General features: G+C 38.4%; 1 protein-coding gene across 1 annotated transcript in view; it reads left to right on the forward strand.

Annotated features, from left to right (window-relative positions):
• The window catches only part of MCC (MCC regulator of WNT signaling pathway), a 137,720-nt gene that overhangs the window by 55,546 nt on the left and 63,563 nt on the right, over positions 1–18,611 (forward strand). Inside the window, exon 2 of the mRNA XM_005430115.2 lies at positions 15,342–15,455. Within this exon, the coding sequence (XP_005430172.1) occupies positions 15,342–15,455 (114 nt within the window). The remainder of the gene's footprint in view (positions 1–15,341; positions 15,456–18,611) is intronic.

An 18,611-nucleotide genomic window follows, 5' to 3' on the forward strand; every position in this document is an offset into this window, starting at 1 on the left:
ATTAGATTGGTTTACAGTGATGTTAGCACAGTCAAATTGGCAGGAAGATATCCCATTGTGTGACTCCAGAAAGAGCAAATTCATGGTGGCGTCTGTAGTGTCTGTAGTTCTTTTACCCTTCCAGTTGTTGAGACTGCAAAGAGTATTTTGCAGAATGCTTTGAGATAACACTCGGTGGGTGACATTGGACTGTGTCTGGAGCAATAATTTCAGGTCACAAGGTAGGGAGGGATTCTTCCTTCAGAGGAAAACTGCTTGCTTGCTTTTAGTTTGTTCCCGAGCCCTTACCTCCTCAGAAATTTTAACATCTGCATGGCTAGAAGACCCTCAAATAGGTTCACTTAAGGAGTAAACATTTGAATAAACAGTTAAACCTATGTTACAGAATCAGTTGTGTGGTGTCAAGAGTTTGTGCTGTGAGTCCCAGGTCCTGCAGTCAGATTTTCTCCAGCATGGAAGGAGTAGGGCCTCTGGTGAGTTTAGAGGAAGAGTAAACAAAATAGTGATGGGGAAGGTCTGTTGCTAGGACAGCGAGCCTTGTACCAAGCACAGAACACTCTTCTGTGGCTGTTCCCAGGAGTTTGGGGGGAGCAGGAAGAGGAATGTGTTTGGCTGTTCAGGGTCAGGTTTGCAGGCTTTGCTCCTTCTTCCCAAGTAGCCACTTCAGCTTTACTGCCTGTACTTAACTGAGCGCTGTGCAACTTCTTTCAAGCCTGGCTATTTTGTAGTAAGAGTTTTGTGTAAATTGCAGTCTGGGTCCATCTAATGGCAAATTTAACCTGAGACTTGGATGAGATGCCTGAGGCAAGTAGTTGTTTGTGCAAGGAAGCCATCAATACCTTCTTGTGTAGGACAAAATACTTGAAAATGGACTGAGACAGCTGGGGACTACAGTTGGGAGGAGGAGGAAGACTCACCTTCTTACTACAATGTAAAAATAGAAAACAACCAGTGTTAATTTTCTACAGCTACCACTTCTTTTAAAAAGCCGTTTTATCTCAGCAGGATTTTAAAAGTTTGCTTTTCAGTATATATTCCCAAATACTCTGGCACATGCAGCAGGTAGGTGCACTTCGGCAAAGAAATGTCATAAAGAATTCCACTATTTTGAGATGGTTAAAAAATCCCTCAACAAATCAAACACAAAACCATAAAGAAATAACAGATTACTTTGTAAAATGGCTGCTTTTTTTCAAGCAATAACATGTATTAAAACTTGTCCCTTGCTATTGGAAATCTGATCCCTGTCACACAGTCTCTTTTAAAATATCTGTTTACCGATCTTAATTTCTGGAGTCTTTGAGCTGTTATGTTCTAGGGCTTAGGTACGTGTGGCAGCTGAGTATGATGCTGCATATTCACCATTGCAGCTGAAAGAGTCAGGAATGGTGGCTGCAAACAGAGACGGTACTAATTGTTCCCTGCACTTAGTTAAATAGCTGCAGCGATGCATAACAGCAGGAGGAGGGAGAGGGTTAAAGAGGGGCCAGTTCCATCCTCAGAGGGACCACAGGGCTGAATGGAAACAGCTGCTGTACGGCAGGCTCTAGGCTGCACAGGGAGTTGCTTTGGTGAAGGGAGGGAACAGGAGAAGAATGGTATGTGGGGAAGGGAATAAACAATCCAGAAAAAAAGAACATATAAAAGTATCTTATGTCGGGACCCCGGAGAGGGGAGAAATCACAACAGGCAGGAGTGGAGGAAAGGAGAGTTCAGGCTGGAATTGCAGACCGGAGGAGCGGGTGCAGCCACCTGCAAGCCCTTGACTTCCCTCTGTGAACATCAAGGCTTACAACTAAGTCAGCATGGCGCAGTGTAGGTGTAACTTGGATATTGAAACAGCATAGCTGTCTAAATGCACGCTTGGCTGAGCTAGAGGGCTCTGATGGAAGGTGTGGGGATGTTGCTCAAGATGGATGTATGTGGCAGTGCTTCACCAGAAATGCATGTTTCTCATGGTGTTTCTCAAAATATGAATATGAAAGTAGGAGTTTCATTCACTGAAGTCAGCCACTCAAGAGTCAAGTTACGCACAGCTCTGTAGAGTACAAATAATTTGGGTAATTGCCATCTCTGGCATCATGCCATGATGTTGTCACTTGTAAGTTGCCTTCTTTGGTATACCTGTCATGTGCACAGACCTGTCTTGTGTTGCTGCTTGCATATCAGCAGCTGTTACCAGCATTCATACACAAATAAATCCCCATAAATGCTTTAGCTGAAGACACAGCCTGCCCACTTCGTGGAGGGGGAACTACTAATGCCCTTACCACTGCTTTCTCCTAAAGACCTGCATTTTTCTTTGCAGTTGATACAGTTATCTAAGGTAGGGGTGATGAGGAGGACAGACGACTTTGAAATTCCCAGCGCAGAGAACCATGGAATATATCCACGAGAAATACTTGAGAACACAAGGTTGTGCAGGCTAGATTGTTAGTGTAGCGGAAGTCAGTGATTTAATATATGCATAGATTGAGGTTGCTGACAGCAGAAAATCAGCATGGCTGGCTGTACAGCCAGGCACTGTCCCACAGGGCTGTGGTGTGTCAAGCACCAGAACTGTAAAACTAAAGCAGTCCCAAGAAGGGCACCTGGGAGGATCAAAAATGGAAGAGCTTGTCCTGTTAAATAGATTAGGGTATGTTAGCCTCAGATGATAAGGAAGAAAAAGGGGTATATGTTTTGAGAGAGCATTATAAATTCACGAGTGATATGAAGGAGATCAAAAGGCACAAAAGTTATCCTTGAGGTGCAGAATGTGCAAAGAAATACCAGAGAAGCTTTACAAGTGTGTAAAGGTAGTTCTTACATGTTTTCTTTAACTTCTCTCGGATTTGCCACTTGCAGAGGATGCTGGTCTGTAAGTCTGTGGTCTGGTCTGATAGAGCACTTATTTAGTATGCTTTTTGACACAAATCTGCTTTAAGATGGAAAAACTGTTGTTTTTTTTCACTGATGTTTCTTCAATTACATTAGCGTGATTACTGTTTCATTCTTAGAATTACATTAGTGAAAATATTTCTTGATATGTCATGATTTAGAGCCCACAGAAACAATTGTTGAGAATGTATGAAATTGAATGGAAAAAAAAATGCACCTGTGTAACTCTTCACCTGAACTGTGAAGTATTCTGTTACACAGATGGTGAAGCCATGAAATGAAAAAAGTAACTTCCACTTTCATTCTGCTAGATTATATGAGTAATATGCCACATGCTGTATAAATATTCAAACAGGAATGCTGTATGAATGAGGTACGATTTTTATGAGGAATTAATACAGAATAGCTTTACAACTTTGGAATCAGCAAATTTTTTTGCCTACGTGCTGTTCAGGGGTGAAAAATAAACCATGTGCTAGATGGAATAATGGAGTGTTGATCCTTTTCTGTCAGGACAATTAACATGAGTAAAATATTTGCCCTACTTTAAACAGATAAGGAGGTGCTGCATTGTGTTCCTCTTAAGATTAATGTTTCTGTATCGGCAGCAAAGAGCACAAGATTTATTTGTAGAGCCTTATGTAGATTTACAGCTGTGCCAGTTACTGCTTGAAAGCTCTTTATATGTCAGGCTCACAGTGAGTCTTTTTGTATGGGTGAATGTTAGTGAAAGTGGTCATAAGAAGGATGCAGACATTTTGAAGTGTTAAGTGGAATGTGTAACACATACAAAGCCTTTAAATTATAAATTTTGTCTTGTCATGACCCCTGCTTTGGTTTTTCCTATGTGCGTGTGTAGGCATGCATTTGTGTGATATAAACATAAAAAATGTATTTTATCAAAATGCTGTAGAAGCAAATTTCTGTGCTGTCCTGACTTCCTTAGAGAATTAGTAATGTTTTTTATGTTATTATTTGATGATTTAAAGCAAAGAAAATTACACTCAAGGAGAGAACGACAGTCTCAGGGGATGTGCACTTTCCATGGAACCGTGCTCTGGACTCATAAATATCTATGCAACTCCTGTTTATTTAATAGGATTGCATGGGTGAAATACAGGGTTGAATTTTGCATTCAGAGTCCAAGATAAGGAGTGAATCTGCCTTGGCCTTGGTAGAGACAGACGCATAATATTGGGAATACTATGTAAATTAATTCAAAATGTTAGAGCAATTGCTGGTTTTCTGTGTGACTGAAACTTTTGAGTTTGGTAATTATAAGCATCTGTAATTTCAGTAAGTGCAATTAAATTTTGAGTGTGTGTATATACAAGTGAAGATTAATTGTCTGATAGACACATTTGAATCCTCAGCTTATTCTTTTGCAGAAAAATTGCAGAGAAAAATTCATATAAAATGAGTAGTCTTAACCCAAATATGAAATAATGTGGTTAGAAATTTTTCATTTGCAGAAGTTTTTGACATTTAAGAAAATTGTTGTACACTTCTTGATGAATAAGAATATAATATTTTTATACCAGTTGAAAAAGGAAACGGAGACATCCTCACTTGAAGAAAAACTGAAGTTCATCTGTCAAGCCTCTCTCTCTGAACTTAGAGTAAAAAAAGAAAGAAAATTAGGTCATTGTGGGAAGAGAGGTTAAGAGGAAAAACATTTAATCTTGTACCAGGGTTCTCCAGACACCCGTGAGTTTTGCAGACAGAGTTTTGAGCTGGGCTGAAATTCTAACCATTGCATTAATGAACAGTAGCTTCAGGTTCATAATTACTGTCTGTGCCTCCGAATTACTTTGGTCCCATCTTAACAAATTGCTGTCACCAGTTGACTCAAATGCTCTAGCTTGGTTTTGTCATGCTACAGACTCTTGATTCTCTGCAAATTTTACAGCTACTTGCTTTTATATTGGGAGAAGCCTGTTAAATAAATTTCTGAAAAAGTATGAAGCCACTTGGACAAGATGCTGTGCCTGACAGAGCATCTTGTTCCAAGACAGAGATACCATGTTGGGTTATTAGTCCAGTGCATGACAAAAAAAATACTTCTCTTGAATGGAGTAATATATCCAGGTGTTACTGAAATACTAAAAAACTTACGTATGCAAATAGTTATTCAGTAAGCAAGTCGAGGTCTGCCAGCTGTACAGATTCATCTGTATTAGTGCAATTTAAAATAAACATTTGTCAATGTTTATTTTCACCTTCTTAGTTTGTGCGCTGGAGATTCTGTTGCATTAAGTGTAAGCCGTATGACTGGAAAAGAAAAATGTATTCATGCTATTGAGTTTTTTGAACAGCTCTGGTTCATGAGTGGCGTATCTTTGTGCTGTTTGCTTCATTCCAAAGGCAGCTGCTATCAGAAAGGAGTTTGAGGCATCATGCAGAAGTGTTGCATAATGTTTTCTGGTGGCCAGCACTAGACCTGAACATTCAAATAAATGGTATCTGGAGGATGGAAGGTGGTGGAGGGCATTTTCAGTTTCTTGTTTCTCTGACACTGCTTTTATCTTGCAGTGGGGGGAAAAACCCTCCAGTGATTTTCAGTAATGCAAATTGTGTTCTTCCAGATAGAAGAAGAGGTTTTAAGTAGAATTTTTCAGAAAGAGATTTATATCAAGAGAGTTATGCCATAGAGAGCAAGAACTTACTTGAATAGGGCTGTGGACTGTTTTTAGAAAGGGGCAGCAGTTTGTTAGGATAGAGCGTAGCAATTTGCTTGAGTCTTTTCTTTATTCAGCATGCTTTCATTAAGAATCTTTACATAAATATAAAAAAACTTACTGATGTGCTGAAATCCAGATAAGCAGATGCTTTTTTTAGTGTTTTCTGTTGTAAACAAGCTTCTCTAGCAGTGTTGTAGTAACTATTGACATACACACTTCTTATACTCTCAGAGATGATTCATCACAGAGCCTTATCAGGGCTGTATTTTGCAACAGTAATTGTTTTGTATCCAATTTGTTAAAATTATAAATTGAATGATAACATCCAGTGCAGTGGAAAACCTCAGCAAGAAGTAACACTAAGTGCTCCTGCAGTTTACCATCCGCTTGCGAAGCTTTCATTAAAATTAGTCAGCTTTTACCCGGTGTATTGACCAGGTAATAAGAAAGAGGAGGCAGTGAAAAATGCAAGACTTGTGATTGAAAATGCCAGAATGTACTTGGTATTTCTTATGAGAGGAATACTCAAAGATAACTCACACAAAAGTTTATGGCATGGAGCTAGAAACTTCCTGCAGCAACTGAAGTTATAGTAGCATAAGTAATTTTCCTGCCTTGGATTTGTAGTGAGTCTGAAGAAATTAAGTGCCCTTGGAGAAGTTGTGCATCCAGTTTTGGTTGGCTTATGAAGCTTACTGGGCAAAAGAACTGCTGGGGTAGGGAACAGTTGTTTGTGCTAAGAATTGACGTGCAGTAGTGAGACAGTGACCTGGGAATATAGCATGTACTAGTCTGAGATTTACAGCCAGGATGTAAAGGTGATTGATATTAAGTATTAACTGAAAACCCTGTAGCCCTTATAATATTTTTTTTTTTTCTAAAAGCATTTTAAAAACCACTGCTTTAGTGTAAGCTGGGAGATCGCTGGAGACCTCAACTTCTTTTCTACTTTTTCACTCTGGAGAGCCTTTGACCGGTGGGTGTCTTTAGGGATGCTGGCTTCCTGGAAGAGTGGCAGTCAGGAGATGGAAGAGGGAGTGGCTGCTGGCCGGAGCTTAAAGGAGCGGGAAAGGGGACATGAAGGTCTCAGAGGTGCAGCTAACCTTGGGAAGGTGAAATAATTAAAAACTGTACTGAGTGTGTTTTGTTAAGCAAGTACATGTGCGTCCAGAGAATTTAGCTGTTACATCTGGGAGCTCCAAAGATGATTAGCTGCATCTAAAAATCATTTTAGAGCTGTACTTTTGGAAGTTACATAATGGACATTCTAATGTAAAGCTCTTTAGGACATAAGCTAAGGAAAGCTGGAGAGATGTTTTCTTTCTGAGAGTTTCAAACAATTGGACAAGTACATCCTAGAGGATTTGGTGGATTTTTTTGTTTGTTTTCTGGGTTGAGTTGGTTTTTGTTTGGTTTTTTTTTTTATTGCTTATGGTAGAAACAAAGTGCTGATTGGACCTGGCAATACAGATCTTACTTCTCTAAATTTATGGTGACAGCAGATCACATGGGTCATTCTGGAGACAGAGATCCTTTGTATCTTTTTAAGTAGTTTTATTGCTATTCCATAGTCCTGTCTTTCAAAATCAGAAGTTATTTTGAGATAGTTTTTGGAAAGAACTCAAGAACTATGAGATACTTTAGTAAATTATGATTAAATTAGCATAACAAGTAATGTCTAATGTTTGAGTGGTTCTTGAATGGTGATCTCTGTTTTGAAAGATCTGTATTATTGTCAGTCAGTAAAAGCTGAGGCTGAAGGACCAAGTTAAGTTGTTACAAAAAATGGCAGAACTCTTGGTAAACAATCCAATGTGGATGAGCTCACACCCTGTCTGCAATGTTGCAGCCAGCACTGGACTGTGGGTCACCGTAATGCTAAATGCAAAGCATTGAGTGAGGTGCATTCCTGGGATTAGTTTTCCACTCATTTTGTTCCTGAGGGGAAAATAGTGTGCCCATCACCTCAAGAAACTGGACAGGAACAGAGGAAAGGAATTTGACATCCTGAGATTTCAAGGGAAAAGGACCTACAATGAACTTTGCTGTTTTTCTGCTCTGTTAATTTTTTCTGGGGATGTTGGGCAGAAGAGGAGATAGGGAAAAAATAAGTCTGTTCCTCTTTGCATTTGTGCAGTGATAAAGAGATAATTTGCCTTACTTAAATTATGTTGCGAATAAGTCTAAGGCGAGTAAGAATGCTGAATGAGTTAACTGAATGGGGATAAAATCCTTCTAAGACTGGATGAAGGACCTAGCTATGACCCCTCCTAGCTCATCATTTTGTAGTAATTTATTATTATTATTTTTAGTTAAAGAAAGCATGTGATTGCAGATAGTATCTTGAAAAATGAAGACAGTATTTTGTTCTAAGCTTAGTCTCCCCACAAGTCCATTTTCATACCCTGCCTTTGCTGTTGTTTTGCTCCCTCACCGGGCGTGGAAATAGCTGCAGGTTCCTCCTCTGGAAGGTAAAAGCAAGGCTGACCTTTCCTGCACAGTGTAGATGCTCATTCTGAGACCATCGGGTTGCACGAGTGGGCTGCCCTGCAGTGCCGCAGGAAAGATTCTTAAGAATCCCAAACGAGTGAACTTGCCAATGTGTAGTTGTTTTCTGCAGTCCCCAGATTCAAGTGTTAGTCTCCTTTTGTTATTTTTAGGTCTCAGTATTTGGCTTTTCTTCTCATGTAATCTAAAATTTTCTTTTCAATTATATTGTAAACATCTGTTTTAATAGAAGTAGAGCCTTTAGTCTAGGCCTCGGGCATACTCAGAAGTGCAATTAGCACCATGGTCCATTCATCAAGTGTGAATTGCCAGATTAATTTTTCAAGGGAAAATCTTCTATGATTGCATTCTTTGTTCTTTTCTTTAATACATTTTAAAACTGATCCTCCTCACCAGAATAGCATTAGTTTACCTCTTCTGTGTACTCCTAAAACAATCTTTATTGTATTTTCTTTATGGAACATTTTTTTTTGCTTTGATTTAGTTGGAATAGTTTTTTGGTTTGTTTTAAGAAATAGTTTGAAATATTCACAAGTGCCTGCAAATGCTAATTTTCAGTTAAAAAAAACCCAAGCAACTTCAGTTGAAATTGTTTTTAAATAATACAAACAGATTGAAAACATCTTCTGCAGATTTTTCAAATTAAAACTGTGTCTTACAAAAATTTGGTCTTTGTTTTTCTTGAATTTGAATGGCTCCATCCTGGCAAGTGTTGGCACATTATTTGTTTAGTATTGCACAAGCATATGAAGTAACTGTCTAATGTTTAATATGACAATAATTGCCTCAGAAGCACAGTCACAAAATGTCCATTTTGTCTGTCACTTTGAAAATATATAGGCTTTTTATTAGCACATAACAGTTGTTTCGGACATAAAGTTTTAGGGCATATTTGTAGGCATATCCAGCAATTTAGTGGTACCCCATTTTTTAGTAATTTTGACTTTGCCTTGGGTAGTTACTTACAGGGCTGTAGACTGTGGTATTTCAGGGCTGTGCTTTAGAGATCATACGGCTGAAAATGTCTGGGGAATATTGATCTATCATGTTACTGCTTCTGGGATATGGTTATTCTTTTATGTTTTTCTCTTCCATTTTGTCAGTAAATTTACAGAAACTGAGTTTGATTACATTTATTTCATCATGTGGACCATAAAAAATGAACCTTTTATGGGCCGTGGCCAGGAGAAGGTGGCATGAAAATTGTGTAGGACAGAGAAGAAAAATGGTTGAGAGTAGCTACACATTTATATAGCAATCACTTTAAGTGTTGTTTGCCAGTAGTGCTGATCTGTGTGCGTGATAAAATGTAAACTTGACAACGCCTTGGAGTTTTATCTATAACAAACGTCTCTAACATGAGTTTCATATCTTTTAATTTCTCTCTTAGAAAGATTTTTAAACTTTGACTTTTGTTTCTTTTTGTTTGGGTTTTTTCCCGGTTGCATGAAGCAGTGCTGTGATTTCTTTCACGCTTACTGTTCTGTGTAATTTTTTTCCTCTGTACCTTGTTCACATGTCTTCAGTATATCTACCATGCCTTAGCATGAAAGTTTCTCATTCACCTGAGCAGATAAGTGCCAGCCTTGTCTGTGCTTTCCCTGGACCAGCCCCGATACTGTTCTGTATTGCCATTTATGAAAGCTGCCAATCCACAGTACAACCACAGCCCTGAGATTGCTGAAGGCTTTATTGTTCTGTCTCCAGATGTGTTTTTCACTATGAACTTATATCACCAACCTTTTCATTCCTTGACTGAAATCCCTCATTCTCTTGAAGAAGAAAGGTGTTAGAAAATACAATGGATAGACATTTGCTGTTTTGCCCTTTCTGCACTGTTAGCTGGAGTTCTAACTTGTATTTTCCATGTTGTTCTCTACATGTATCATCTCTCATGTTACAAAGGAGCTTGGGTTTTCAAAGCCAGCATAGTGTCCAGTGTAATTTGATAACAAAAGAATTGGAACAGTTTCAGAGAGGAGGCAAAATTCTTAGTATTTAATCATATGTTTTTATGTATGGTGCCTGTCATGAAACTAAGTAGTTGCAATACACAGAAAACGTCCATGTTGTGGATTATTTGCACTGAACTATGCAAAATACCACTGGGAAATAAAAAAAGAGAAGAGAATGGCAGGGCCTAGTACTTTCTGACCAGGTTCTTCTAGACAGTCCACATGTGGAAGGTGTGATGTTTAACATCAGATTTATTTATTTGAAGATAGTTGATGGTATACAGGATTTTTGTTTTAGCATCATGTCAGAAAACACAATGAGAACACAATACAGATACAAGTCAAACACAGCAGAGGAGAGAATTGCAGTGCACAGCTCAATCACAGAGCACCAGTGTGGTTCCCAGCCTCTCTCTAACATAATCACCCCCACCACCCTGGGCATCCCTGGCTTTGCTAGGAGTAAATGTGTGAATTGAAACTGGCTTAAGCTCATCACTCGCTTTGAAATTCTGTCAGTTGATTATGTTTTTATAGTTTTTATTTTGGGCTGAGCCATGTATGACACCCCACACTGGCCTGGCTAACATACTCTTAGACATTCAGACGCTTAATGAGCTTGGGTAGAAATACACACCAGCTGATTTTTTCAGCTGTTCAGTTGTTTATCAAAATCAAAACTGACCCTCAGATCCTCTTGGTGTTGAGATCAAGTCAGCTGTTTTTGCAACAGCTGTGCTCAGTCCCACCCAGCCACATTCTCCCTGAGCTTCACACATACCCTGGCCCATCTCAGGTCCTTCTCCCATGGCGGGGCTTTACTGATCAGCCACAGAGGACACACAGAGAACAAATAAACTGGGCTTTTGGTGTTTGGCTGCATTGTATTTGTGTATAGTTTGGTATGATTTTATGGCTCCCTGGTTATGTCCAAGGTTACCTTTCTGAACGTCGGTTCACAAACTGCTGTGCAGCAGTGGTGTAGCTAAGGAATACAGGAAGCAAGGAGAAAAAGATAAGATTAGTACTTAAATTTCACAGAGAATTATATGCATAGATCCTTTTAATAATTTCTCTGTTGAAAATAGCAAACGTGCAGTCAGTACAACTGGTTTTAGAAATATGATTTAATTAGTCTGGTTCCAGGCTGAGGGAATGAAAAATGTGGATCAGATTTAGTGGTGGGGATCACATTTCACAATGGCTTGGAAAAATGCTGAGTGTAATAGTAATTTTAGTGCTTTTTCAGGGCTCTAGCCTTATCGTTTTTTCAGCACGCTCATTCATTGCCCTTTGTGATTTTTTCTTGGTTTTGTCTTGGCGTCAGAACACTTCTAGCAGTGTGAAGAACACTTCAACAGTACAGTAGTCACCTGCTTCCTTGGCATTCAGTTCATCTTATTATCCCATCTACTTCTGTATTTGTTTCCCACAAAATTCTTGAGAAATATGACTGCCCACAAATTTTGTTCCTGATTCCTGCATGAAGCATTTCACAGCACCAAAACCAGTCTTCAAAGCATAGTGCAAAATAGGCATCACATATCACGTCTGCAGTATTGTATGAAATGCTTGTAGAAGCAGGTGGATAATGAGGAGGAAACTGCATTCATAAAGAAGGCTTGATCAGAGGTTAAGAAGTTGGTTTTCCTAAGCTTGTTCTTATGTTTTTATAATTATAGTACCTTTCAAAACTTAGCTGTACATTGGTTTGCATTTTAACAAAAGCATATTATGGAGTTTGTTACTTTATATTGGTAATATCTTACTTAACAAATAATTGTTACTGTATATTTAATATATTAAAACCTGACAGGATATATTGGGTATGGCATGTGGTGTGTTTGTTTCAGTAAGCAGACTGCTGTTGTTACTGTAATAAAAGTTCAAGGAAATTGTAGCTTCTAAGCTAAGAGAGGTAATGAATTTTTAATTTATCCTATGCATCTAATGTATTTTCTTACTTTCTTGGATGATGGTAGAGAAGCAAATTGGCTGGCTAGTCTGATCCTTCTTATATTGTTCTCACTCTCTCTCACTTGTTGACCCACCTTGTCCTGTTGGACAGTTTGGGTGCCTCAGCATCACAACAGTGGTTTTTTTCTTGATGGAATTCGAGTAGATGTATTGGATCAATATAAAGTTTTTGAACAGCACAAGGCTTTGTCAGTTGACTGTTTTCTCTGTATGAAGTAGGTCTCTGTACAGTCTGTTGCTTAAAGGTTCAGACCAGTATCTTGTATGGGCAGAAGTCTTTGCGCTGTCTGTATTAATTTTATACACTGCTAAGTTTTTGATCTGTTTCTAAATCTTTTGTCATTAAGAGACAGCCCACCTTGAACTATAAATGTGTGGTATGAGTGTTAGTCACAGTGACTCTGCCTTATCTGTCGTTGTTTGCTGAGGAGAGAAGAAAACCAGTATGCTGTGTGGCCACACCGGTTCTGTCTCAATTGTCACAATCCTGTAGTAGTTCAGTGCTGCAGAGTTACAATTATGGCTGACTTAGCGGTTGAGATCCTGCTTTAATAATTTGGCTTATTAAACTTGATTTCTAAACATGAACTTTATTTTTCCCCCACCCAGAATACTTCTGCATAGACAGTAGCTCTTTGCTCAGGTGTTTCCTTTTCTGAGTTACAGCCACATCCGAAGATCATGTTCCAGTTCCCACCTGCCTTGTGATAAACAAGCACACTGGGAAGCATGATCTGTGGGAGCACTCACACCTTAAAGGAGAGTGCAGCAATGGTTCATAACACCTTTTTAAGGAATTGGAGAGGAGAGCTTGACTCTGCCATGAATACACAGTTACACTGGCTGTGTTAACCTTATGTGTTCAGTAGTAGCTGGAGGCATCACTTGCACATCAAACTAGAGTATCACAAGCAGCCCTCGTCTATTATGATAGCTTCTTTTTATGTAATCTGCCCTTTCACTGTATTGTTTAGGGTTTTTTTAGGGGGGGGGAGGGGTTTTGGTGGGTTTTTATTTTTATTTTTGAGTTTTTGTGGTTTTTTTGTTGGTTTTGTGTTTTGTCGGGTTTTGGGCTTTTTTTTGTTTGGTTTTTTGTTTTGGGGTTTTTTTTTTTACATTTTTTAAAGTTTATTAGCACTTGGAAACTGGAACAGTCCAAGTAATGAAAGGGTAATTTTGGATGGTAAAAGATACAACAAGCTTTCCTTGTCATTAATAAAGCTATCCTTTGGTTGTTTGGGGAAGAGAGATGCTATACTGAGCACAGAGGTGGATGTAACTCAGTGTTGGATAACCATCTTTGTCAGGGGCTGCTAGGCCAGGCTGCTATAAAACCAGGCACCATTCATGTTGTTTCTTACCCAGCTTGCAGTGTGCTAGGGGACACGAAGAACAGCTGAGCTGACTGCAGAGGGTGAAGAGGGCAAAGACACATCCACTGGAAGTCTGCCTCGTTAGTTCCGCTGTTCAGAGAACAAGTTGCTTTTCACTGAGATTTTTAAATTAATGGTGTCCTTTTATATTACAAGGCCATGTGTATGGGCATTATTAGTCTTGTATTTAATTAAAACAACAGCTGGTGATCATTTAATTACAGGGTATGAAATGGAATGATACTTGACTATGTAGCATTGTTTTATTCGATTTGGAGAATTGTAGCCATTTTTCATGTACTATTTGAAAGCTGTGGTGAAGGATGTGTATTTTGATGAACGAACTTGTGAGCTTCGTTGCAACAATTCTACTCTGTTATGGAAATAAGGTAAAACAGTGGCTTAAAAACTCACCAGATTTCCTGAAAATCTGAAGGAAGTAACGAACAGATTGATACAATTGGTCTGGTCTTTTTTCTCTGTGCTGTGAAATCAGTGCATAGTTTCCTTCTGCTGAAGGCCAAAAATACTTTAAGGTATTAATGATGTTTCTGGGTTTATTCAGAGTTTTCAGTGTACGTACTTCATAGCAGCTGTGTAGGATATGCCCATAGCAAGCTTGAGCTACTGAGTTTTTACATGAAAAATGAGGCTGCCTTGAGAATCTTAAATGTTTTGCAACATAAAATTGTGCATTTGTATAGTTGTACTGAACCAATAACTGTATGTATGTAAGGTACTGTTGTAGCTGATGTAATAAAAATGTCAGGCAACTGCTTTCACACATCAGCATGGGAAAACAGCTATGGTTTTGCTGGCTTCCAGTATTATAAAGGTAGAATTTATATCAAAATAGGACTCACTAACTGATTCATTGTAAATGAAACAAGAAAAATTACATTTAGGTGACCCACCCAATAGAATATCAGATTGAGGGACTGAAAGTGGGTGGAGGATTAGAAGCAGTTTGTATTTCAGCCTGAATCTTGGCAGCAGAGCGGTGTTTGCTGTGTTGCTTGGTCTGGTGTGAAAGGTCACTTCTGTTTTCATACCCAGCATAGCTTGAAGCTGTTTCTTTACAATTACAAAGAAAGACTTCAGGGCCAGTGGCTAGTTCTCCTCCTGGACTTTCCAGTTGTAGTTGTCAATACTTAGTGTTGAATTCTGGCTGATGAGTTTGGTGAAACAATGCATGGGGTATTTAAGGACAAGAAAAGAGTGGGAACAATTAAGATTCTTTTAAGAACTGTTCTTGGTTTTTAAGTTGTGTAGCTAACCTAATTTCAATGTTGTGAGTTATCCTAGCCTGATATATATTTCCGCATGCTATCAGCTAAGTGTAGAAAGTATCTTTCATCAAAAGGATCTGCTGCAGAAAGAAAATTAGTTTGGGTTCTTCATATGTGGGTTAGTAGATAAGAATCACTGAAACTCACTGGCGTGGGACTGAGGAGAGCAACAACTGCAGAAGAGTAGCTCACAGTGATGTAAGCGTTAGTTGCAAAATAAAAGCAAATCCTTTGCGTGGAGCTATCCACTTTCACCAGAATGATAACCTCTATATGTCTAAAGGTATCAAAACATGGTACTCCTCATTCTATAATGCAAATCTTAGTCAGCATTTAATGTAAGGTTTTATAGCGCAAGACTCAGGCTACATCTTAATGAAGTAGCATTAGAACTAATCTGTGCATTCCTAGCTGAATTATTCCTCGTTGTATTTACCCTTATAAATGATGTGGTGAAGGAATGTGTGTTCTGCCTGGAAAGAAAAATTCCATGTTAAAAAAACTATTAGTTAAATTGTTAGTTGTATGTGGAATTTTTTTAGACTTTGTTCTACTGAAGTTCCTATTAACTACTACAGAAAAGCAGCATTACTATAGCTGCCATATAATATTGTCTCCTCTCTAGTGCTAAGTGGCTTGTGAATTGATTCATTTGTTTCTTTCCTTTCTGTCTTCCAGCTTCATTTAGCAGCCCTGGCTTCATTAAAGGGAGACATTGTGGAGCTTAATAAGCGTCTACAACAAACAGAAAAGGAGCGTGACCTATTGGAAAAGAAATTGGCAAAGGCACAGGTGAGCAATAGTAGTTCAAGATTCTGAAGATCCTTGGTTTTGTGCAGTCCTTGTTCCTGAGAGAGGATAAAATGCCAAACAATGTCACAAGTCAAAAGAATTTTAAGACTGCAAGACACATAGTTGCCATGGGTTATACCTTTTATGTGTTGAAGATATTCTTCTAAAAAAAAATCCGTAAAAATTAATTAGATACATTTTGTTTTGAAGTCAATATAAGCAACAAGGGCTTTGAATTATTGTAGAGTATAAGAATTACAGGTTGCTGTCAGTGGGTTAGGTAACGGGTTGCAGAACCCTGCTCTCCTGGGTCACATTTAAACACAGCACAAATTAACACTGATCAAAAGTTACTGCCAATTTTCAGTGCTTTGATGTTATGGGAGAAGTTACTTGTGATCTCAGTCTAGCTTCCAGTATGCCAGTTGGAATTGTGGAAAACACAGCCAGTGGAAAGCCAAGGGGTTTAATAAGAATAAGGTTGGAACTCTTGATGCTTTCATAGCTCTTACATAGTGGCAAATGCAAGCAAGGAAAATCAAACTATTTTTAATATTTCTCTCTTCTGCAAAAACATCTTTGTTTTCAGATACCGCAATTGTACCAAATACCTTTTATAAATAGTTAACATTTCAAAACTAATTCAAAATGCTTGGATAGAGACAAACAAAACGTTTTGTCCTGTGCCACCTTATTTGTTGCTCAGAGATATTGTGGAATCTTCAACCTTGGAAGTACTCAAGGCACCCAGACCTGGTCTTGGGTTGGGCAAGGGATTGAGTGAGTAAATTCCTGTAATCCTTAGGTCCCTGTAATCCTTTGCCTTTCTGTGACTTTACAGATTTAAAGTTTTTTGTATTTATTTCATTTTGATGAGATCTTTCATCTGTGTTGCTTAAATTCAAGCCAAATATAGAAGTGTTTAAGCAGTCTCGATTTTCAGGCTCTTTCTTCAGTCCTCCCTTATTTTGGCCTTTGCCTGCATTCCCCAGTGTTTTTTTTCAGCTGCTTTTAAGATTTATTGGCTTGTAAGTGATACTCTTATTGCAGACCATCAATGTAACATCCAGAAATAAAATCACTTTCATGTTTTTATTCTCCTCAATATGTGATCCAGAGCCACGCTGGGAGTTAACATGGTTTATCAGCTATAATCCTGAGAGCCTTTTGTAATTTCTGTGGCATTCTTGGGCTAGTCCTCTTTCTGGCTTACAGTTTGATATGAGGTTGCATTTGACAATCATTAAACTCTCAGATGGATTCACTGTATCCAAATGATCCACATCATTCTGCATGATTGTGCTGACTTTATTGTTGTTATTTATAACTCTGGAGGGTCTGGTGCTAACCACAGGTTTTTGTTAGTATTTTATTTTTATTTCTGGGTCTTTATTTAAAAGTAGAGATATTATCTCTCAGCCTGTGAAGAGTGCCTTGTAGGTGCTCCCATACAGTACTGAATACACACTGATGGCAATTGGGATTAAGGATCAGTCCTTAATACCAATTAACATGTACTCTGTTAGCTCAAGATTGTTTGGTGTTTTCTTTGATGGGTTACCAATTATGCATGCGTACATAGTGCTTGGTTTGTAATGCTGTGGGTTTTACTTGATATTGAGCCATGCAAACACAAACACAGTGATCAGTGCCTCCTGACCTGTGAAGAGCACACAACTGGAATATCCTAAAGGCAGGCTGATAGCTGGATTTTGGATAAACAAATAAGTCTTTTTAATGAACAGTTTTATATAAAGGTTTAGTGGTTTATCTCTTTACACTTCATTTTTTTCTAAAGCCCTCAAGAGGATAGAATTTAGGATATGTTGAATAAAATACGAATCTTTATTAAGGAATTCAAATCATTAAACAAACACAACTCATATATTGAATGTGTTGGCAGTGCTTAAGTACTGAGACATACACTGGTGAAACCACTGCACTTTGCCTTCTTTTTCTAACTGCATACCAAGTACTTGTGCCACTTAACATTTTTTTTTAACTTTTCTTCCCACTCTACAGAGAATAGTTCATTATTCTTTCCTCTACAGCCTCTGTCTAATGTGAATCAGAGGTTCAGAAGGCATAAATCAAATAGAAGGTGTTTGAGGTTCTGCATAACCATGCTCAGATGATAGTGGGTCAGTATTAAATCTCTGTCCTGCATCTGACTGTACTTACCAAGGCAGCATGTGTTTCATTTTAGTTGGCATGGTAAATGCTCTCTGGAACAAATAGCTCTTAAAACACATTTTTGGTAATACCTTTCCCATCATTTCATGAAGCATGTGAGGCATTTGGAAGAAAGGATTAGTGATTTGCAGAGTAGAGGTGATTTGGGGAACCACAGCTCAAGTAATAAATGACAAATGGTGAAGAAAGCTAGTTGGACAGCATGGGCTTAAGGTTTTGTGAAGTGATGTAATTGAATAGTGGTTGTTGTAGCATACTCCCTTCCAAATCTGCAGCCTATGGAGACCAGATATAGCATTTCTCTACGTGCTTCTATTATTTCAGTAACATAGCAGATCTCTTTGTGTTTTTATCAGAGTACAATTCGGGAATAAAGTGATCTCTTGAATGAAATTTGCTGTGAAACACTGGTCAACCACAACTAATGTCTTCTTCCAAAAATCTTTCTGTGATTATGAGAATTGTGCTTTCTCCTGGCTCTGTGTGGCACAGTATCCTGGCCTTGATAGTGATAAACTGTGGAAGTCTGAAGGGAGACCATAAGAAATGCAGATAGAGAATTTTTCTCCTTCATATCCCCCACCTTTCTGCCAACATCTGTGAGCAGGAGGCCATATCACATTTTATAGTCCTCTGTAGTCCTATCCTCCATGGATTTATATAATCTTCTTTCTAATCTGTCTACATTCTTGGCATTTCCAATATCCTGTGACATTGAGTTCTGCAGTTCTGTGATTGAGCATGGGATTTAATAACATGCTGAATGTTTCAGCAAGTACAAGAAGAATAGATAATTCACTTACTATATTTTTCTTATAATTTCATCTCCTTTCACAAGGTTGTCCTGCTCTCTCATTCTTTGTGCTTAGTCATTGTTATTTTATAATAGCTCTAGACAAAGAATGTGCTATATTGTTCTGGATCCTGTGTCACAGCAGTAAGTCTCATTACTGCAGTAATAGT

Source organism: Geospiza fortis, unplaced genomic scaffold (genome assembly GCF_000277835.1).
Source record: "Geospiza fortis unplaced genomic scaffold, GeoFor_1.0 scaffold794, whole genome shotgun sequence".
Taxonomy (NCBI): domain Eukaryota; kingdom Metazoa; phylum Chordata; class Aves; order Passeriformes; family Thraupidae; genus Geospiza; species Geospiza fortis.